The 23,890-nt window shown below is 43.9% G+C and overlaps 1 protein-coding gene across 1 annotated transcript; it reads right to left on the reverse strand.

The window, feature by feature from the left end:
* Nucleotides 1-20,873: 20,873 nt before the first annotated feature.
* On the reverse strand, nt 20,874-23,575 carry LOC144123000 (cuticle protein 10.9-like). The gene is made up of 3 exons (XM_077655929.1): nt 23,479-23,575; nt 22,180-22,260; nt 20,874-21,348 (listed from the first exon to the last, which is right to left on the reverse strand). Exons 1-3 carry the CDS (start codon nt 23,494-23,496, stop codon nt 20,989-20,991), a joined length of 459 nt encoding a protein of 152 aa, XP_077512055.1. The 5' UTR covers nt 23,497-23,575; the 3' UTR covers nt 20,874-20,988.
* Between the last annotated feature and the right edge of the window lie 315 nt (nt 23,576-23,890).

Here is a 23,890-nt window from a genome sequence, read left to right on the forward strand (position 1 = left end):
GAACCCCCGTCTTTCGGGTCAGCAGCCGTGTGCCATAACCACTGTGTCACCACGACGGTTAAATTGAATGACCCCTGTGCGGAAAGCTTGGCTCCAGCACACGATCACACCGTGTTCAGCATCGCGCAAGCACCACTGATTGCTCTCCTGCAGAGCAGAAAACATACTTTTCGGGCCACCGCCCGTATATCACGCAATCTAGCAAGATTGCTTCCTACCCGCACGCACTTGTTATGTCCGTAAAAATCAGGGGGCGATGGCGAAGCACTGAATTTTAAGGCATAAGCCCTATAAGGTCCATAAGTATCGAAACCCGGCGTCGTCGTCGGCGCTCAAGAAAAGTGTACCACAAATCCCCTAATGTTGCTATCAGCAAAAAAAAAACATTTCTTCCGAAGGTGCCATGAATCGAACCAAGCCGTTCAGATTGCGAAGCGTGAACGCAGCCAAGGGGCCACTAAACCATGTTGCTTCCTGGGCAGTAAAAGTGAATCTAGTGTATGTGTTGTCGTACGATTTTATACTAATCAGTAAATGTGTCATTAGAAAGGAAGGAAGATTACAAATTAAAGATTTTATTTCGCATTCAAAGCACGTAAGTAGTCTTACTTGTCTTACGTAATTTTAAGCATTGCGAAATGAGAATTATGCCTGCGGCTCATTCGGGGCCTCCATTTCGGTCCTTAAAGCGCCATTTGCGCAGCGATTTTCTAGGATTTATATTACTGCTTTTGCTCTAAAGTGCGCCCGCGGCTTATTAAGGACTGCAACTTAAGCGCTGAAGGAGCCAGCTGCAAAGCGGTTCCTGATCTGATATGATAGTACTTTCTTCTGTGTGTGTGTGTGGGGGGGGGGGGGGGGGGGGGGGCGCAGAACGCGGCGATGAGTGTCTGAAGTGCCGAGTATAGTGTACTTGGTAGCTATTGTATTAAAAGCAGCAAATTTAACCTCAAATGTATGCTTCCCTTGTGGCAGTCAAAAGTTTTGTAGCTTTATTCTGAGGCACACGATGGAAACTTGAGAAAGAGGAAACGGTATAATTTTCTTTAAATGCGAAGTAAACGCTCACGTGCCTCATAATAGTTGAGAGATTTAAGAGTCCACGGTATGTCCTATACTACTTCGATGCTTAGAAAGCATTAGAATTCTATTTTCCTCCTCAAAACTATTGGTTCGACGCCTTAATGCTATTTAGATTAGTTGATGTCAACCTGCACTGCCTAACATGATCAAAATTAGACTGCAAAAAAAAAACTGGTTTACTCCCACGTTTCCTGTCTGTTTTTAAAAGGGTACAGATAAAAAGTGTTTGGACACAGTCATATTTCTCTTAAAGAAGCCTACGGTCCTAGCAATTAAGAAAATGGGCTCGAATAATAAAATAAATAAATAAATAGAAAATAAATAGAATCGTAGTAGTACAGGCAGTTCGGTTCTCTCTCGGCGCCAGCTCTTCAAACACCATGACGTCACGGTCGACCAGTCAACCTAGACTACCACATGCCTGATAACGTCGGTTCCGCGGGCAAGCATTAGTTCCTTTTGCGAACGACCAGGGGGGTCGGTGACGTCACAATTATTGGGGCTAATGCAGTGTTCATGTGTGCGTGGGCAAGCGAGGCTGCTGCAGGGCCCACAAACGCTATCGCGCCGTACCCTCCAAGGCGGGCCTTAAGTGACCCCCCCCCCCCCCACTTTGTTTTAATGCTCAATAGGCTCTATCAATCAAGTAACTATATGATGGATTGTGGCCTCGTTACATAGGCAGCTAAGATTCGTGAAACCAGCTTGAAATTTTCCTTTTGAAAGCAGCCATATCATCCTAGGCACTTGGTTATTCAGTTCTCTCGTCATAGCACATAATTATAAATTGGTGGCAATGTTCTCTGGATAGAGGACGTCGTTTCGGCTGCCCGCTTGGTGCCCTAATGCACGCAACGAGTCCAGCCGATGCAGCCATGGCGACTAATTAGGCCGACCTCATTCTTACTTTTGGGTTCACGAAAAAAGTCTTTAACGCAGTAACTCATCATCATCGTCATCATCATCATCATTGTCATCATTATAAGCCTGACTTAATCCACTGCAGGGTAAAGGCCTCTCTCATATCTCTCCATTAACCCTGACCTTTGCCAGTTGCGCCCACCCTATGCCTGCAAACTTCGTAATCTCATCCGCCCACTAACCTTCTGCCGCCCACTGCTACGCTTGCCTTCTCTTAGAATTCATTCCATTATATTTAAGGACCACTGGTTATCTTGCTTTCGCATTACATGCCTTGCCCAAGCCCATTTCTTTCTTTTCATTACGGCTAGGATGTCATTAACCCGCGTTTGTTCCCTTACCCACTTTGCCCGCTTCCGGTCTCTTACGTTACACCTATCATTTTTCTATCCATGGCTTCCTGCATTGTCCTTAAGCTGTACCCTTTTCATTAGTCTCCACGTTTCTGCCCCGTAGCGAATACCGGTAAGATACAGCTTTTATACAATTTTCTCTGCCCCGCCGCGGTGGCTCAGTGGTTAGGGCGCTCGACTACTGATCCGGAGTTCCCGGGTTCAAACCCGACCGCGGCGGATGCGTTTTTATGGAGGAAAAACGCTAAGGCGCCCGTGTGCTGTGCGATGTCAGTGCACGTTAAAGATCCCTATGTGGTCGAAATTATTCCGGAGCCCTCCACTACGGCACCTCTTCTTCCTTTCTTCTTTCACTCCCTCCTTTATCCCTTCCCTTACGGCGCGGTTCAGGTGTCCAACGATATATGAGACAGATACTGCGCCATTTCCTTTCCCCCAAAAACCAATTATTATTATTATTATTATTATTATTATTATTATTATATTTTCTCTCGAGGGATATTGGTAAACTGCCATTCATGATCTGAGAGAACCTCCATATGCGCTCCACCTCATTCTTATCCTTCTAGTTATTTCCCTCTCCTGATCCGGATCAGCTGTCACTGCCTGCCCTATTCCTTTTACCACTTCCAGCACCTTGCTGCCATTTGTGAACTGCTGTTCCCTTGCCAGGCTTTTTAACGTTACTTTGGTTTTGTAGATGTTAATTTTTAGACCCACCGTTCTGTGGCCTAACTCATTGATCATAATTTGCAGTTCACCTCCTGAGTAACTCAGCAAGGCAATGTAATCAGCGATTCGCAGATTATTTAGTAATTTTTCTTAACTCTTCTCGCCAACTGTTCCGACTTCAGGCTTCGGAATACCTCCCGTAGACAGGCTGCGAATAGCATTGGCGAGACCGTATCTTGTTGCCTGATGCCTTTCTTTAATGAAATTTTGTTGCTGACTTTATGGATGACTACGGTAGCTGTGCAGTTGCTATATATATATATATATATATATATATATATATATATATATATATATATATATATATATATATATATATATATATATATATATATATATATATATTCCAGTATTTTGACATAGGCCTCTTCTAGACCATGATTGCGCAATGTCTGTATGTCTGCTCAGGTTTCCACTGAGTTGAAGGCTTTCTCGTAATCGATGAAGGCTACATATAGGGATTGGTTATATTCTGCGTATTTCTCTTTCACCTAATTAAAACTGCGAATATAATATTTTGCGCAATATGCTTTACGAAAGCCTGCCTGATCAATTCATTGGCTAAAGTCTAAGGTTGCCCTGAATCTATTAGCGATTACCTTAGTAAATACCTTGTAGGCAACGGACGGTAAGCTGATCGGTCTGTATTTTTATAAGTCCTTGGCGGATTTTTTCCTATGATTTAAGATAATGTTCCGCGTTCTTCCGAGCTTCACGTACGGCCGAGGTCATAAAGCATTGCGTGTACAGGGCGGCTAGTTTTTCTAGCGCAATCTCTCCTCCGTCCTTCAACAGATGTGCTGTTACCTGATCCTCCCTAGCTGCTTTCCCCCCTTGTGTTGCTCCTAAAGCTTCCTTTACTTCTTCTTTCGTTACTGGCGGGATGACGCACTGTTGTGCATTGCTGTCTCTATGATTAACGTTCTGACTACATTTGCTACTGTATAGATTTGTGTTGAACACTTAAGCTATTTTATCTTATCCATATTGCTAATGACATTGACCTCCTTGTTTCTTAATGCATACATCTGAAATTTGCCTATGCCTAGTTCCCTCTTCACGGCTTTTAGGCTACCTCCGTTCTTTAGAGGATGCTCTATTCTCTCCTTATTAAACTTCCTTATGTCGGCTACCTTGCGCTTATTTGTCAACTTTTATAGATCTGCTAGTTCTATTCTGTCTATAGGGTAAGACGCCCTCATGCTTTGGCGCTTATTAATCAGATCTTTCGTCTCCTGAGATAGCTTGCCGGTATCCTGTCGAACCGTCCTACCGCTTACTTCTACTGCACACTCCGTAATGATAGCTGTCATATTATCGTTCACTGTATGAACATTAAGATCGTCTCTCAGTTACAGCTGCATATATGCTGTGCAGCGATAACCTGAATTCCTCCATTTTACCTCTTACCGCTAATTTGTTGATGAACTTCATCTTCACTAGCTTCTTTCGTTCCCTCTTCAAGACTATGCAAACTCGAGACCTTCCCATTCGGTGGTCGCTGCAGCCACCTTTCCGAGGACGGCCACATCCTGAACGATGCCAGGTTGAGCGCATCGTATGAAGTCGATTTCATTTTTATCTCACCATTGCGGCTATTCCAGGTTCACTTCCTGTTCTCTCGTTTACGGAACAAGGTATTCATGAATCGTAAATTATTTTTCATATCTGGGAACTCTACTAATAACTCTCCCCTGCTATTCCTAGAACCTATCACATAGTCGCCTACCGCCTGGTCGCCAGCCTGCTTCTTGCCCAACTTCGCATTGAAGCCGCCCATCACTAGAGTGTACTGTGATTCAGTTTGTTCAATAACGCAACAACTAATCCTAATATATTCCTTAATTGGAGCTTTTCCCGCCGATATAAATAATTAGTGGTTTATATTCAATATACTACCATTTTAGAAGCAAGTTACTGAGGGGCGCACAAAAATCGCATATTCCTTTATTAAAATTGCGTTTCTTTTACACCTCAACTTGTGAACCCCTGTCTCCCTTCCTTCGTAATTGTCATCATCATCGTCATCATGCTAACTGCACGCAGTGGAGGATGAAGGCCTCTCTCAAATTCTTCCGGTCAACCCTGTCCTGTACCAGCAGCGCTTACGTCTTAACCGCCAACTCCTTGTTCTCATCCATCCACCTAACTTTGAAAGCCCTTGACGACCATTGGTTATCCTTCCTTCGCATTACATGCCCTGCCCAAGCCCATTTATTCTTTTTCATTATGACTAGGGCGTCATTCACTCGCGTTTGTTCCATGACCCACTCTGCTCGCTTCCTGTATCTTAACTTTACAGGAATAATTTCCCTTTCCTCCCTTCCTAGAAGTAACGAAAACAATAAGGCACTCCGTGCAATGCTCTTGCGTTACTAAATGAGCGCATACCTGGCATTCTCGTTTAGCTGCTCCCCTGACCGGTGCTAGTCGTTTGTGGTGTGATGCTACGCCCTTGTACTTTTGCGCCTTTTGGCGCTTTTTCCTTGTGTTTATATCGTGACTGTGTTCCTGTTTGCTCGCGTATGCGTGGTATCTGGCCTCGGGTTTGTTCGTTTCGTGTCGGTTGTTTCACGACATTCAAAAATGTTTCTGGTTTCTTAGAGTGTATTCTATGTGGCTCATTGTTTTTAATAGCGTCTTGTGAACATTTTTTTGGTTTTCTATTCTGATTTTTGAAGGCATTCTTGCTCTATATTTTTGTATCTTTTGATTGTGCACTGCCAACATTGCTTGTTTAGCCATTGAGATGGTATCACTTTACACTCCTCTAACGCTTGCGCTTTCAGGACGACGTCCAAACTGCTGCCGTATATATTTTCCGGCGTACGGACTTGGCGAAGATTTGCTTAAGCAGCTTCCTGCCCAGGTAACCATTCCTGAAATGTGTATACGTCTTGAACAAATAAATATGAAATTGAAAGTGTCAGTCTTCATGGAACTCAGCCCTTACAAAACTTCACCCGTTTGTAGGGTCCCAACAACATCATCGAATGACTATGTATGTACCCCGCTCACAAACGCTTCGCGCTTCCGGGCGCTCAGAGATTAGTTTACATTAGGCACCATAAAATTATACAATTCGGCTTGTTAAAAGTGGTATGTTGTGTATTTTGTGTACTTACATGATTGCACATTATTCCTCAAACTCAGAATGACGCGTATCGATAGTGTGCTCATCTATTTTAATACTCGATGCCTAATTGGCTCTTTTTTATGAAAAATAAATACAGCTGCAGAAAGAAACGAAGACCGAGAAGTAACAAATATAAGATGAGGATGATGCTGCACTGACAACTCTATTTATGAGAAAAGCAAAAGTAAAAGAGGAAACTCGACGGCGGCATTGCAGTCCGCTCTAAACCAGTCATGCTGACATCAGACAAGCCAGAGCCTTCAGTGGCAAATTCTTTAATAAGGGGGGTTCCCTATGACAATGCTATGCACCTTACCAGAAAGCCTCTTGCTGCTGAACAAACGTGGCAGAGGGGGAAAGAGAACCCGAGGAAAAGAACGCAAAGAAAGTTTTCCGTAGTTTCTCTCACATATGGTAGGAAGTTTGAAATAAAAGTATGAACGAAAGAGGTTTGGCGAAGCCGAGGAAGATGATAAGCATGACTTGTGTTAACCCAAGAATAAAGATGATGAACAAGTATTCGGTGAGGTGGGAAGAGATGATTGGTGGAGAAGAGAAGAAGAAGACGACGAAGACAAGGATGACGTGTACCAACGCCAAGGTTTGATAAAAGTGCGACGGATAGCGTGGCACGAGGGGGAAGAACAGAGAAGCGGAAGTTCAGGCGGGACAGGAACACCTCGGCTGGAAGAGAGCAACGCCGGCTACTGTAACGGTGATCTCGAGTTCTACAGCGTCGCACCGTGAACTTCCTGCCGTTCCTGAGCCCGTTTCAGGGGTTCAACGAATGACGCAACCACCTGCTACGGCCAGGGGTGCCTAGAGCGCTATTTCCACCCATCCGGATGGTTCCGCCAACGCCAACATGACCAGCAACACCTCCACGGGCACTGGGACCGGGAGCTCTTTCGACGCCGTCAACGCCGCCGCCAGCGACGCCAGCTTGAGCACTTCGAACGCCACCTCGACGCCGGCTACTCTACTCATGCGACGCTTCATCATCACCGAACCGTGAGCACGAACGCCAAACGCTAGTAGACTGGGTGTTCCCGGGCAGTGAGTATTGGTTGCCTTTGTGTTTTGTGTTAGGTCTGTTAGTTTTCTGTACCAGTGTTTCTCTCACGTAGGGTGTAATAAATGTGCGTCTGTGTGGGTACACCTGTTCGCCTGGTCCATTCTTTCGGTCCGAGTGTTCACCGGGGATCTGTGACAGTTTCTTGTGTCCATGGGCTGACTCATAACCTCAAGAAGATCAGAAAGAGGCACGACATCCAGATCATTTTGACAGCCCGCAACAAAGCGAAAATTATGTGTGTTGAGATTAATGGGCACGAGAGAAAACCCCTTTGTCAAATAGCACACCATACCAAGCACTGTGACTGCGTTCAAGGCATTGTTTACCTCACCACCTCATTCTGTGAAAAGTATTACATAGGCCAGGAAGCGGGCATGCAACGGCTACAGCAAAGACGTTTGGCACCAACCTTGCGAAGCACTGCAGGGTAAGCGGGATGTGCGAAAAAAAAACAATCCGTGATGACCTTGATTACGTGAAGGTACTGAAAAAGAGCACACAAGCTGACTCGAGAAACCTAGGAATCATGGCCGATCCGTGATTCCGGGCATCAAAGCGTCAGCTCGGCATCGATTGGCCTATAGCGAAGAAAGAAAATAATTTCCTGCTTGGCGATTTATGCCGACAATGATAAGGAATCATTAAAAGGGCTGGCAGTTCTTCACTACGAACAGATTTTTTTATAACTCTTAGTTTTTTTTATTGCAGCATCGTCGTCGTCGTCTGCATGTTACTTCTTGGTCTTCGTATCTCCCTGAGCTGTATTTAACTGGCCATGTTAAACATTTCATGAGCTGCCCAACATTGAAGTAAGCTATAAAGTACAGAACAGAAGAAACGTCGATCAGTGGCATATTAAAACATACAGAACAACATATGGCTTTCAAACAATTGAAAACATATTATCGCGTCCACTAAATGCTCTTTGTGTCAATAACATTAACCTGGAAATAACCTCACACAGAAAACTTCTAGATTATTTTTTTTATTTGCAGACACTGCTTTGAATTTGCAAACAGATTGACTGTAATGAAGTGTTCATTGCTTTGTTTGTCATTTTATTTTCTTTACGAGAAGTACCTGTCGCGATTATTTGCAACATTGTATTGTAATTAAATTGTATTATAATTTGAAAGTGTGCCACTGTTTTGTTGCCAAAGTTCGTAGCCGGGTGTCAATGGCCAGGTCAAGCGGTCCAAGAGGCCGCTTTTACCATGGACACCCTGTCACCATGTATATTGTGGTGGTAAATAAATAAATGAAATGAAATGAAAAAAATGCAACGAAATGTATACAACTAGCTAAGCAGCCTACCTTATTAACATTTTTTGTGACGCTGCTGCGGAAAGTGTTGCACCTATAGTGGGTGCAGTACACCTGCGGCGATGATGCTCTGCACGAAGTCGCCAGGCATTCTAATCAATCCACGGGGCTGCTTCACTGGCTCCGATAGAGGCCAAGATCGTACCTGACGTATTGTTGGGTGGTGAGCGCGTGGCTCTGCGCGTGGTTAGATATTCTTACATTTACACTGCGGGAATGAGACAAATCCTGCCGGCCAGTCACCCCTGCGGACACGTGCCATCGCTTCCGGGCCAAGCGCCACAAAAGTAGAGGGAAACTGCGGGCACGTCTTAACTGCTCCTCCCGCGAATTGGGGCGAACGAGGAGGCACCGGACGCCGGGTGGGCGTTGTTTCGCCGCTCTTCCTTTGTACGCCAGCCCCGTAGCGCTTTCGGCGGACCAGAACCTACGCCGAGACACGGCCGTGCGCCGGGCGCGGCCTTGTCTTCGGACTCTGCAGTGGCATGCCAGCCTGCTCAAAAGGCAGCGGCCCCAACTGGACATTGCGCAAATGGCAGCGACGCCCTGAGCCACACTGCTTTGCGTTCAGCCACGGGAGTGTTGCGGCGTACGGTGCGCTATTCATTTTTATTTCGTTCGTATGAGAGCAGCCATTGAGATGTTTCGCATTCGGGAGTTTACTTTCGCTCGGAACAAACCGGCCCTGTTCTCCAGGCGGCATCTTTGCTTTCCGGCGGGTGCGGTCCAACGAAGGGAGGTGATTAGAATGCGTGGCTTGAATCGAGACCTCAAAGTGGTCACGCCACGCACTGTCGCATCGCAAGTGCACTGCCGAGGGGAAGTTTAGCGGGTGACTAGAAATGACTTCCGCCTTTATTTCCAGGGATGGTAAAAAGCGCTACTTTCTATAAGCAGGGATCTCAAATTACTTCTGAATGGTACGTGACCGACTTTTCTAGTCGGTGCGTGGAACCCAACCACGCAGTGTGTCTGTAAAGAAGGTAGCCGGTGGCACTCATATCACGCTCCGCCTTTCAACGGATTCAGTTCACGGAACATGTGTCGCGGTTCAGAACAAATATGCACTTTTTGTTACTCTGCGCGAGCAGACTGACCGCACGGACGTTCTCCGCATAGGGTTACTAACGCTGGCAAGAGAGCAAGACGCCATGCATTTTTTCCTTTCCCGGTTCCCTTGTTATTAACGAGTGAAGCACCAACTATATCGATATTTACTTCCGAGTTGAAAAGAAATAAAACTACCAGTAATATTGTATTTCACCATTCCCGATGTCACTTAAAGCTGTCCGTAGGCGCGCTGTCACTACCGTTTACGGTACCTTCCAGAAACTAGGGGAGAGAGGGGCAAATCACCACATTTTTTTACATGACCCCATCTAACGTCTCCCAGACTGTATTCTTAGCGTGCATGATTCGTCAAGTATTCGCTGCAACCGAACTTAAGCTGACCTGATTCGCCTTTCGCAATCACAGTAAAAAATTAAGAAGTGAGCCTTGGTGAACGAGAAAGCTGTGGAAAAAGCAGGCCTTTTTTTTCATTTTAGGTTGGTAATGCGCAGGACAACACACGAAGTGTTTTGGGATAATATAGATTTTTATTGAACTGAAATTCTCCTTTGCTTAGTCAAGGCTTAAAGGGGCAGACAGACGGGTTTCGTGACGGCGCAAAGTGAACAAGGAATCCCGGGCTCCAGAAGAACACAATACCGCTTGCCGTAAACGTTGGCACAGCACCCAGAGGCTCCCTACTCTCTCCCAATTGTTTAGTTTCCGTTCGCAGAACAGCAAAGCTTGTCAGGAACTTGAGCGGTAGGAACAGGACAAATCCTTTTTTCTGGTTGCAAACGATGCACTGCTTCCGACAACAAAACGTGGCTGTTTCTAGACAACACTGTGAAAATGGAGCAATCTTTACATGTTCGGCCTGAACTACAGTTTCGTCCGAAAATTTGTTTGGACTCATTGTCAATAAAAAAAATGTAGAACATACCTGAGCCAAGACTAGGACGGCACAGCGTAACTGGTTATTTCTCACAAACGCAGAAAGTCATTCTCTTACTATACATTCAGCCGCCCCAGTGGCTGAGTGGTTATGGCTCTCGGCTGCCGGCCCGAAAGACGCGAGTTCGATCCCGGCCGCGGCGGTCGAATTTCGATGGAGGCGAAATTCCACAGGTCCGTGTACAGTGCGATGTGTTGATTCCTTCCTCAGTTGTGATAGAGACATGTAACCGAGAATTGTGGTGAGCAGTTCCTGTGCCCACCAGGCCGACGTTTTCAATTAACTCTTTCCTTACCACGCCTATTCATATCTTTTATTTCAGCGATGACACAGCGCAATCCCAGCCGCTCCTGAACAAGCAACAAAACAGGAACGGGAAAGCAACAGAAGAACTTTACTTCAGCTTCGAATGTTTTTTTTTTTTTTGCCAGTGTATGAGAGACTACGTTTAAACTGAAAGCAAAACCTATCCACGCCTATCGATAACAGCAAGGATGGCGTCAATCATTCAATAAATCAATTATTCAATCAATCAATCAACCAATCAATCAATCAATCAATCAATTAATTAATTAATTAATTAATTAACAAACAATCAATCGTTTTATTTTCATCACAAAATGTTGGGGGTTGGTTCAGGCAAGAAGTGTAAACAATTTCCACTTGAAACAGCCTGAACCCCACGTATGCATGGCTTACAGCGTAGGTGGACACATATAAAAAAAGAAAAAAAAGAATACGGCTAAGATTTGTGTGCGAAATAAAGAGCAAACCCTTTGGCACTTAAGATGTACATTCTGTTAAATCAAGAAACATGTCAAGCAAGGCGGTCACTAGTTCTCAAATATACCACAAAAAGAAGTACGTGAAGTGATCAAAATGCTGTCTCAGACACAAACAACACAAATGAGATTACAATCGTAAACATATGTCCCGGATATATTTCGGACTGCAGGTGTCAATATATATGTTCTTCAAAGTAAGTATATTTAGCAGTACTGGAACGTTATGGCGCATCATTTGATGACCATATGTAGTTCGTGAGAAGGGAATTCAGCAAAACTCAGGATTTCGAAGAATATACGTTGGGTCGTTTGGTGTTAGCGCGCACGTGTAAACAGTTATCGTGGATATGGTGAAGGGAGTTCTTATACCTTGTGGCTAAGTAATATTTGTAGAGTTTCGTGATTTTGGTGATATTGAGGCGGGTAAAGAACTCATCTGTGTAGGCTCGGTATTCTGCATTTGCAATAAAACGAATTGCTTTCTTTTGCAGTCGAAAACGTTTTTGGATATTTGTATCCGTGGTACTACCCCAGACTAAAAAAACAATGACTAGGATAGGGCATAAAGAGTGCATTGTACACTATGGGTTTTATTGGCACTGGTAAAAAGGAGCGATATTTTGCAAGAACACCCGTGCATTTTGAAAGTTTAGATACAACATTGTGAATCTGAGCGTTCCAACTCAAATTTTCGTGAAAAATAACTCCTAGGGCTTTGACAGAATTTGAAACGTTTAAAATGGAGTCCCCCATGCATAAATCGAAGTTTTCAAGAATTACACGTTCCCTGGGGTAGAATATGACTGCTTTTTTTTTGCATTTATGATTAGAGAATTTCGTGCACTCTATGCCCTCAGTTTGTCTAGTGTACTATTTACAACAAGAATTATTGAATCAGGAGTGTCGCCTTTAAAAAGCATAGTAGTATCGTCTGCTTATATTATGCACTCCTGTATATTGTCGTTGTTCGTGATGTCATTTATATACAAAAGAAATAATAGCGGACCTAAAATGCTACGCTGTGGAACACCGGTTTTAACATTAAAAAAAGATGAGGCCTGCTTTGTTATTACTACACATTGAAGACGATGCCGCAAATATGACTTAATAAGAGACAGAGGACTGCCACGGATGCATAGAATTTTCAATTTTCTTAATGAACGCTTGTGATTAAGGTGGTCGAACGCCTTAGAGAAATCTATAGATACACTTAGACAGATCTGTTTATTTTCTAAAGCACACAAAATAATTTCTTCTTGCATCAACTGGGCAGTTTCAGTGGACTTGCCCTCCAAGAACGCGTATTGGTATGAAGAGAGTAAGGAGAATTTACGCAAAACTTCGTTAGCCGAGTGTGGATAACCGTTTCTAAACCTTTAGAAAAAACTATATTTAGACACATTATTTTTGTCTCCACTTATACTAAGCAAAATAACTTTATAAATCCGCATTAATTTGGGAAACTGCCCAGAAAACAAAGCAAGGTTATATATGTAGGTAAGTGCAGGAGCTACCAGACTGATAACATGTTTCACCGGTCCTATTTGAATGCCATCAATATGGCAGGCTTTGTTGTTTTTGAAAGAGGTAAAAATGCTGCAGATTTTATTCTCAGCAGTTGGTCCAAGAAAAATACTGGCAGTTTTACATCTTATATCTAGCACCACAGTATCATATGATGGCGTATTACCGACAATGTCTATGAAAAAGTTATTGAATGCACCTGCCAATTCTGATCCTTGTATGTGGTGCCCTTCATGAATAATCCACTGAGAGGAGATACAGTTGATGCACGAGCGAATAAATCATTAAGTTTCTTTCAAACGTTGCTGCTTTCCTTACAGGCTTCAAATTGATCATGCAAGAATTCTCTTTTCTAGCGCTTTAAAAAAGCAGTCACCTTATTCCGATATTGTTAATAGTTCGCCAAGGCGCTCAAAGATTTAATACTCAGAATTTTTTTGAAAGGCTTTGTTTTCTTTTTATCATCTTTAAAGGCGTTTTAGTAATCTAGGGCTTGAGATTTTTTCTCTTTATCCTTACATACTTTTCTTCGAAATGTTGCCTATAAATCATTTTAAATATAGGCCTATGAGGAACGACTCGTAGGCTGGCATCCTCGAGATGGCATCCTCGAGATGGCATGATGTTGCCCAGCAACGAGGGTGTTCTTGCGATTCCGAGGCTGGACACTTGACTTTGCAGGTACAGGGGACAGCTTTGTGTGAAAAGGTGACGTCCATTCGTCTGAGTTTAGCTCGAACTGAGATTACTGCTCCACCCAGCCAAGACTATCGACAGGTGCCCATGTGTAATTTTTGTTTCCCCCGTTGCCACAGTTAACAGGCTGCTTTCCAACTCTGCCTGAAGGTACCTGGCATATTCTGGATGTTTCCGTGTGACCAGTAGTGCAGACAAACGAATTTCCTCTAAAACGACCTGGGAGTGCAACACGCAGTTGCCCAATGCGCTTTGCGCGGAAAATTGCTTTTTCATGATTGAAAGTTTTCCGCGATGTACTCTAAATTTGAGTGCACGTTCCATACATAATGGCCCATGAAAATGATATTCTATACTTTTATTCTGTTATTCTATTTTTTATAGTTCTTAGATTTTTGTGCGATTTTCTATAATTTTACAAATAAAATTGTTTTCTTTCTAAGCAATGCATATCTTGCTTTTTATTCATGTCACTACAAAGAAATGTCTTCTAGCTGCAATACACTGCTCTGTCATAACGAAAGAAACTTTTTTTAATGAGTAAACAAAAGTACGCGCACTCACATGAAATTGCTTGTTTTCCCGTGGGGAGGGAAGAGTTGATGGTTAGGAATATATAGTCATATTTATTGCAGTAGAGTAGATACAAACTATATTTCTATAAACGCAGTGATAGAGGCAATGGAAATAAAATAAAAGGGTGGTTGACAAATTTTCACCCTTTGTACAGCCGTCCTAGCGATAACCGTTTTTTTTCCCTTGATACCAGATGGCTGGAAATCGCGAGCACAAAGGAGAACCTTTATTTTTCTCAGCATTATTTTACCACTGCACATATTTAAACTCGAAATTGATTCCTTTTCGTATCTTAATAAATTGTCTTGCACAGCCGAGTGTGTTTCAGGCCGAGCTTTTTGGAGCCCCCTTGGTATGATAGCGGGCAATTCCGTCTGTTCATTTGCACATTTTGTGACTCATCTGAAGCTTTTGTAGATATGCTTCCAGGTATGAACTTTCAGTGGTGAGAATGTTATCGGCATTGTCAGCTTTGCCAGTCTGGTCGCCGTGGAGCATCGTACGATGAGACTCCAGCGTTTCATCAGAAGGGGACCGGGAGGAACGGGCTGCGTTAAGCTATCCCGTGAAATTTATCGCCCCATCTTCTCCTTGTGGGGAGAAGTAAGCCTAAGAGGGGTAGGTGTAAAAGTTTAGATTTTTTTGCTCATCCGCTGCATTGCTTATAGTCGAGGAAACCAGACCTCAGAAGGGACCCTACTTAGCGAACTTTGTGATGGAATTAATGAGTGCGAGTGCTCTCACTACGGAGCTAACTATGGCGTGGCATGTGCGACAGGTTCTAAATCGCCGCTTTTGTAGCGCGCTTAAAATTGGCTTCGTTAGTAGTGACTGTCTGATTGAGTGAGTAGTGAAGCAGTGAGATAAATTAGGCGTCCCGGAAGGATTGACTATGCACGCTCGTTTTTCTTTTCAGGCGAAAGCCTTACTTGCCTCATGAGTCCGCCGAAAGTGCCCGTTCGCAGAAAGTGTCCGCCTCACCTGCCAACCAAGTGACGTCATCAAATGTAAACTAAAAAATAAAAATGAAACCATGAAAAACAAAGAAAGTTAAAAATTAATTAGAATAATAAACTAAAAATAAAATAAAATGAGCACGAAATATATAAAAATAAAAAGAAATAAACGAAAATACAAGTGAAAACACGCCACAACAAAACAAAAATAAAAATAACAGAACAAAATGACGGTGGCTTAGCTCTGGTTAAATCTAGAGGGACGCGATAGCTACAACTGGCCAAGTGGAACTCGCTCACTCGAGTTGCAAAGTCTGTCTTTCGCACCTCCGTTTCGCTGGGCGTTCCTTCTTCATTCATCTTCGTCCCTAGACGTGGATTCACTCTCGCTCTCCGTCTCCCCTTGTCCACACCCCCCCCCCCCCCCCTGCTCTGTTTCACCGGCAGCGGCTACGCACGACGTGACCAACCACGTAACCAGCCACGGCGCCGCCACGGAGCTCAAGGGCGGCCACGCAGCTCAAGGGGTGCCACGCTGAAGGCTCGAAGTGCTGCTATAGTATGCTATCGCTACAAAAATAAAACGTGGAAGAAACCCACACTCTAGAAAGTTTCATGTCCTCGCATTCCTGCATCTAAGGAAACTTAAGGGCCCTCGGAATTTTTTTTTTACGCGAATGGCATTACCGAAGTAAAAATAACACCTATAACGATATTGTTTGCAGACGACACTTGCATATTTTTTTTAAAACGAAGACATTGCATGTAATTGAACATTCGGCGACTTTTCACATAGAGAAATTATTCGTGTAATTGCAGAAAAAGGAACTTCAGTTGAATGCAAAAAGCGAGGTGTATAGTGGTTAAGAAAAACCAATTGGGAAAGGGAAAAAATAGTTCACCTAAAATAAAGGGGGCAAAAAAAATTGTTGGTGGTTTAGCTGTGGTTAAACCTGAAGTGACGCGATACATACAGCTGGCCGAGTGGAACTTCGTCACGTGACCAACCACGGAACGAACCACGTGATCAGCCACGGCGCCGCACAGCCAGCAGCTGCTATGCACCACATGACCATCCGCGTGACCACGTAGCGGCGCCGCCACCGCCACGGCGCTGCCACGCTGAAGGCTCGAAATGCTACCGTAATGTAGCTATTGCTACAAAAGCTAGAAAACCTTCTCAAGGTATGGTTCACAACAGACCTATCTTAGACCTATCTTAGACAAGAGAACTCTATTGAATGTTTGGGAAAAATAGCCTCCCATCTGCCTCTCTGGTTGAAGCAGTCACTCTATTAATGCTATTTCTATTTTTAACTACTCTGTGGTATTCTCTGGGGAGCAACGACGAAAAGGAATTATGAAAGCCTACATTAAGACAAAAACGTGTCCTCCGTGTTTTTGTGCAATATTCCGGTCCTGTTAGAATGCCAGAGACTCAACCGCATTTTTTAAAGTTTGACATTTTACCGGCATATAAGGTGTACGTCTGGAGACTAGCTCAGCAAAATATACAGAAAGGAACTCCACACTATTTATACGCTTGTCTCGGCACATGATTACATTCGCAGGCCCAAACATATAAATAAACATTTAGAACAAATAACTGGTAAGCAAGGTCTGAAATACCAGGTGACAGATGTGTTAAACCACTACGCTTCCAGTTTTAACGTCAGTTTACCCTCAAAGGGGATTAGGCAGGAATGCAGAGCAAATTTTCTTTTCTGCTGAAACCATAAAGTAAGCATTGTAAATGTATTTTTATATTCATTATGCCAAAGCGAACTTCGGGACTGCTGGCGATACTTTGTAAAATGTTAGTGAATGCTATATTTGATCAAATATTCAATAAACATAACTTAAACACTCCAGTACATAGCGGCAGGGTGACTGAATGATGGTGTATAGAATATATGTGCTAACAATTGTTCTGCTCTTCTTTTCTCTGACCAGTTTTGATATTAAGTGTTGTACTTGCTCTCTCATGTAGTTAGGTACGCTGTTTGTTGTCGTTGTTAAGCTGTCATAGACCTCGCCAGGCAAACAAGCTTTTTGTCTCTACCACCCGCACGAAGTTGTCATTTCACTCACTAACAGAAATCTATTCAGCTTGTCGAGTAGCGAAATGGTGCAATGTAGTGTCCAATATTAAATAACGATGAAAGTGATGCCCTTAACTTATACGGTATCAGCATAGTTATAATGCACTGGGCCTCTAGAGCAGCTGTAGAGGAGAATTAGAGTAAGTCATGCTACGTTGCAGAAACGTTACTTTAGAGCAAATTACGATATCCGTCTGTATTTTAAACATTAAATTGGTAACATAATATTGATTTAAGGTTTAAAATTTATGGGTGTTTAACGTCGCAAAGCCACACAGGCTATGAGGGACGACGTAGTGAAGGGCGCCGGAAATTTCAACCACCTGGGGTTCTTTAACGTGCACTGACGTCGCACAGTGCACGGGCCTCCAGCAATTCACCTCCATCGAAATGCGACCGCTGCGGCCGGGATGAAACCCGTGTTTTTCGGGCCAGCACCCGAGCGCCATAGCCACTGAGCCATCGCGGCGGCTCAGTAACAACAGACTCGATGCTTCTATCGACGTTTAGGATGTAAAGTTGCTGATAGGCTAAACCAACAGAATCTCGTTTGCGCAAAAATACTATTAAACGCAAAGCGCTCTCTTGGGCGAACTGTAATGAATGTAATATGGAACGATACGCTAAGACATGCACTGCAAGTGCATAGATATGATGGGAATGCACAAAAGAATTATAAAGCGCCACCAGTGCTTTTATCGCGAAAATATGTCGTTATCTATAAAATATGATTATATTTCTGTAAACATTTCAAGAGAGTTTTTCCACGTGTGGGCGCCACGTTAACTGATTGTCCATCACTACTCCAACCAACTTTTTTCATTAATTTTTTGCAAAGCGATGTTATTCAGAAAAGAGCATGCGTCAAAACAGCGCACAAAAAACAGCGCATCGACAAAACGGCACACGGAAAAACGGCACAGCGACAAAACAGCACAGGAAAAAAAATCCGCATGGCGACATAACAGCAGAGGGAAAAACCAGCAAGCGTCAAAACAGCACGCTGGACAAAATGGCACAGCGACAAAACAGCACAGCGATAAAACAGCAGAACGAAAGAAGAGCGCAGGAAAAAAAACAGCACGACAACAGAACGGCACATCGGAGTGCGGTGCAGCGCTACTGGAGGGGTGAACAATCATAGTCATAAACGAACGGTAAAGCACAACACATACGGCAGCGACCTTTGAAGTTAGTGACTGCTCGTTTAACATACTAAGTAAGGTACAGGGTAGGGTAATATTCGTGATCTCAAATATGCACTTTTCTGGCGGGTAATGGAATGAATAACGCTGAAAAAGTTGTTCTGTAAGCATCTATTCTGCGGGTTGACAATCATGATGCTGAATTCGGACAAATACACTTGATCTAGGGCTCTGGATGTACAAAAATCCTCATTCTCCAAAACTGGCTTTGTCGGCAATCGAATGCTCAGCAATATTGTTTGGAGCGTGGTACAGGGCCTTCATGCACTGAATATATCCAGTATGTGATGCTTACTTTTAGCGAGGGCAGAAGTGCCCGACCAGAGATATTCAGCATATTTGGTGTTTAACCAGGACGCTGCACAGTGGTTGTCTGAGGCTGACCGGCAGTTATTGTGCTTTGCGAAACGGGCAACACACTGACCTGAAAATTCATGCACCAGCGTGCATTTGTTGAGTGGAATTTTATATTGCAGCTGTTTTTTTACCTTAAGAGAGAACAATATCGAAACATCAATTTTCGCAACACTTGATCAAAGCTAAGTTTTTCGCTTAGAAGCCAATCTCTTCAAAACATCAATTTTCGTCAAATCTGACCCTTTTGCTCAGGAACCACAACAAACACTTAACCTTACCTACCAAACACTGGTGGCAGTGAACTGAAGCAGAGTTGTAGAATGAATGCAGGGAAATTCAAGCAAGCAAGGACTATACATAACCACTAGTTCTGTCATATGCACCGTTCAAGCAACGCTGTTCCTAAATCAATGAGCCAGGCCTGTGGCCTGTTAATGAAACCGCGAAACGAGCACTCGCTAACTCTAAATGTCGCTACCGCAAGTGTTGTGATTTACATCTTGCGGTTATGACTGTGATAGCTCACCCCTCCAGCAGCGCTGCACAGTACTCAATGCGCTCTTCGGTCGTCGTGCTGTGTTGTCGCTGTGCTATTTTGTCGCTGTGCCATTTTGTCCGGCGTGCTGTTTTGACGCGTCCTCTTTTGTCCCTATGCTGTTTTGTCGCCATGATGTTTTTCCCTGTGCTTTTTTGTCGCTGTGTTGTTTTTTCCCACTCCTGTTTCGTCGCTGCGCTGTTCTTTTGTACTCTGTTTTGACGCATGCTGTTTTGTCGTGTGCTGTTCTTTCGTGTTCCTGTTTTTGAGAGACGGGTTTTTTCGCACTGAAAATTATGAAGTTACTTTGGATATATTTGTTGTTAGCGTATTAAAAAGCAACCACAAAAATAGTTTTACTAATGTTGTATGAGGTAGGTATTCAGTAGCGTCCTGATCTTCAGTAGTTACGAATATGTTGGTGTCATCGGCGTATAGTGTAGTCCTTTGCAAGGTTAATAATAAGTCGTTAACAAATGTTAAATATAGGAATGGGCGTCAAGTTGATCCTTGGTGACACTAATATTAGTATTCCTTAGTTTGTTCACTGCCACATATTGCTGCCTACCAATTGAAAAGCTTTTATCAAATCTAACTGCACCCCACGTGCGCCATACATCTATAGCTTATCTAATGTTAATGAGTGATTAAATGTATTGAAAGCCTTAGTTATGTCGACAAATATACCCATGGTGAGAAGCTTATTTCCCGTGTTTCGGCGTATATTTTCTGTGCAGTTTAGCAAAGCTAATTCTGCGGAATTTCCTTGCGTGCATCCGTATCGTGAGTTATCTAACAAATTACTGGACCGGAAATAATTATTTAAACGTCCAAGTGAGCAACTTACTGTTCACAACGCATGGAGTCATTCTGTCCTAAATACTGCTACAAACTCGATTACATAGCTAATTTCCAAAGACAGAACTGCAGCCTGCCTTCCCTTTATGTCGTATAAATGCGGTGTTATGGGCGCTTGTAGTAAAGTGCGAAAAGGTTAGCAGAAAGAAACAGACTGCAAAATATAATTTAGCTCCGGTACGATTTTCTTCGAATAATGAATTTTATGCGACTTCTGCACTTCAACAGCATCCGCGTAGGAGCAGATTGACAGATTTTCAATCACTTTTGGTTCGAACACGTGACAATGATAGCTGTGTGCGATTTCAACCTCGCCCTGCTGGCTTTGCTCACTCTCTAATGCAAGCCGCACTTACCTGTATGAAACAATATTAGTAGGATAAATTCTCTCAAGGGCAAGTTTGGAGTCTACATACATGGCACCCTTCTTGTTTGGCGGGCGATTAAGGAATATTTCTGATACAAAGGTTATTTATGGGCTCAGACAGACGATCGGGCTAGTTGGTGTGGAACGAAAGACTAACGACGAACAAACCCTTGACCGGCCATGTCTCTCCGGCCTTCACCGTTCGATAATTCTGTTTGCGTTTCTCAATCTTCCAAGGGCATTCTGGGGTGCCCCTCTAACACAATAATGCGTAGAATTCCTCAGCAAAGATTTTTATTGCACATACTTTCTCGCTTTTATACAGATGGCTGCCCCACAATGGCGAAAAGCATAGCAGATTGGCATCAGAGCGTGTTTTTTTATTAACAGCAAGCGCGCTTAGCCCGCCCATGGTCCACCAGCGGCACCGGCGCCACCGTAGCCCCCTCCCCTGCCTCCCGTGTAGCGTCCCGGGGTCACCTTCGCACCGCCTGCCGCCCCAGCTCCTGCGGCGACGGGCTTGGCATTGAACACAGCGTCAGCACTGGAGCCAGGGGCGGTGCCCGGCTCGTTAGTGTCCACCGTGGCACGGAAGCCGTTCGCGTCGGCCACGTAGGTCACGGTGCGATAAAGGCCGTTTGCGTCCCGGTAGCCGTAGGAGCCTGTCTTAGCGTTGCTGGCATCACCCTGTTCCTTGTGGAAGAGCTGGGTTCCAAACTCGTCTGTAGTGTCGTAGCCGAAGCTGTACGGTTGGGGAGGCTGGTGAAACCAGAAAATAAAAAAACATGGAGCCAAGAAATCCGGTACAAGAAACGTGGTTGCGTTATATAGCCTAGACAGCAAGTAACGCGAAATACGATTACCAGGCCGCTAGCGAATGCTTGAACAGTGCTACGTATGCCCCACGTTCTAATGGTGCGTTCTGTAATTTTCGCTGTGCTATATGATCAATAGCGTGATACTTTTAAAAATGAGGCTTTGGTGTACAGTAGGAAGTTCGGAAGCTACTTCGGAGAACAATCTCGTAGGAGACATGATGGGAAAGTGCTTGGGAGAACATTCCTGTGGGAGAATTTTGAAGGAAGCACACGGCAGTCAACCGCTTCAGGGGCGTCTGAAAGAACTTGTGGCCGCAAGGGGATGGGGCCAGCACTTAACATGTGTGTCTTTCATGGGCCCGATAATACTTCGGCTTCTTTTTTCTTTGCATAGATTTTTTGCAGATACTTCTGTATAGTCTAGTTATTCAAGAATCCAATCGCTGGCTTTGTATCTCAGTAGATGATAACCCTTATTAGTTGCTCGTTCTGTTTACAGTATGCAAAGATGAATGTTGCCAGCACTTTTCTCACACAGTACAACGCGTGGCTTAGCAGAAAGTCACCTCGGCGCATGTAAATTTAAAAATAAATCTCTTTTCAGTGTCGCCGGCAATTACAGGATTAGCAATCTTGGGAAAAGGTTATGAGATTTTGTGTGATTGCCTTTTGATGCGCCAGGAAACGTTACCATATTTGTAAAAAACTGCAGCGTTCCCTATAAACAGCTTGCAAATTCTCCATTGTTCTCAAGTAATAAAGAGGTACGCACGCCCGACTGTCCAGCAGCGCCACCGCCGCCATAGCGGTTTTCAGAACGGACGAAGGAGACGACGCTGACCAGAAGGAGGGCCTTGTGCACGAGAAAAAGCCGTGAAAATCACAAAAAAAGCACAATTACCAGTCACAAAACAAAACAAAAAAGAACTACCAAACGGCTCAAAAGTTTGCTTTGAATTCGAAAAATATTTGTTTTTGGCTTGGTATGTCGAAGGCACGGTAGAAACAGCAACTCTTTCAGCATCACAGAAAGCTGAAAAAAGTGGAGCCTGCCTCGACTGGCTGGAACAATGCAACAGATGTAACGCATCCTTCCTTTGTAGAGTATGTGCGTAAAAGGAATATTGTACTTCGCTAGCCATCTGCACTGATGAGTGGTGGGAACACACCATGACCTACTCGTCATTAGGGTACTAGGTCAAGCTGTACCACTTTTTTAAGATTCTGCATTATTGAAGCACTTGTCCTTTGCGCAGCTGATGTCGACTGTAAATTTAAGTAGCCTCACATCTTTTGCAAGACAAACTTCTAATTCAAGAGCTTTTCATACATCTTTTCGATCCTCAGGCTTATCATAGGCCAGTCAGTAGCCGCGTTAAGACACCGAATATGGAACAACAAAACCTGCAGGCGTTTTCCTCGCGTAAAGGTGTGCGCTACGGCGTCATTCAGCTAATCTTTACGAAATAACAAACACAGTAGATTGTAAAAAGTCCAAATAAAGCAGTTTCATGAGCGCTGGTAGACTGGTCTGATTTTTCCACGCCTAGGTAAAGGAACTTTTCAACAGCGGACAGGGCAGCAGAAGAAGGGCAAAGTAGTTCAATAGGTTTTAACACTTTCTATAAAAGATATTTCTGAAACCGGTACATAAAAATGAGGGGTTCTTTCTTTAATGTGTTGCACTGTCGCACAACGCTCGCTGTTATGAATTTTTCCAATTCTGGCGTAAGATTTTTTGGGCTAGACTATCGGATGCAACAGTGAAGATAATTGCCATCTCAGTAATAAAATCTTTCTTTAGCGTTAATCCTCAGTTCTATGTATTAAAGTTACAAGACAGAATAGGTGATAGAAAGTGGGTCAAATATCGCTGCGCGTCTTTCAGGCGAAAAAGTAAAAAAAAACATCAAAACATCTGGTTTGAAATATTATAGGAAGTCAGTTTTTGAAATTAAGATACCTGCTGGTTAATATCTCTGGAGCCAATAGAAAAATTATAGATCATGAAGAGCTCGCAGTGGCGACCCGTAGACCTAAATCTCACCGCTCTCGGGTAAGTGTTTCTTACCTTGATAGTTATATCCATTTCTTCTACTGTGCGAACTCACTGGTCTTCTCAGCACACTATGCGCAGCGAGGCTCGCGATGGCAGTGCTGTCAGCAGAGCCGCTGGGCGCTTATATACGCCTCGACTGACTAGGGACAACCAGTGAGAGCGGCGGCGAGTGATGAGAGGGGAGAGCGAGGCGGCGTTTTTCTCTTCTTCGGTGGACGCGCCGTTGAGAGTGAATGGCTGTTTCCTGGGCGTCATCTTGCTTTTGCACCCTTTGTGCGTCCTCTTGCGTTGTCGTGAGATGACACGGTCTGCTTTCATTCAGCCAGCCAACTCCAGAAAACCAGCATAGCGGACAAGCTTCACGATGAAGGTGGCCTTAATACGCGCTGTACGTATGGTGAAATCTGTGTAGCGTTATTTTAGA

This window comes from Amblyomma americanum, chromosome 3, assembly GCF_052857255.1.
Source record: "Amblyomma americanum isolate KBUSLIRL-KWMA chromosome 3, ASM5285725v1, whole genome shotgun sequence".
Classification (NCBI taxonomy): domain Eukaryota; kingdom Metazoa; phylum Arthropoda; class Arachnida; order Ixodida; family Ixodidae; genus Amblyomma; species Amblyomma americanum.

Coding starts and splice junctions, on each gene's coding strand:
- LOC144123000 (XM_077655929.1), bottom strand. Junction 21,349..22,179: donor GCGCTGCTGGACAGTCGGGC/GTGCGTACCTCT, acceptor TGGTTTCACCAG/CCTCCCCAACCGTACAGCTT.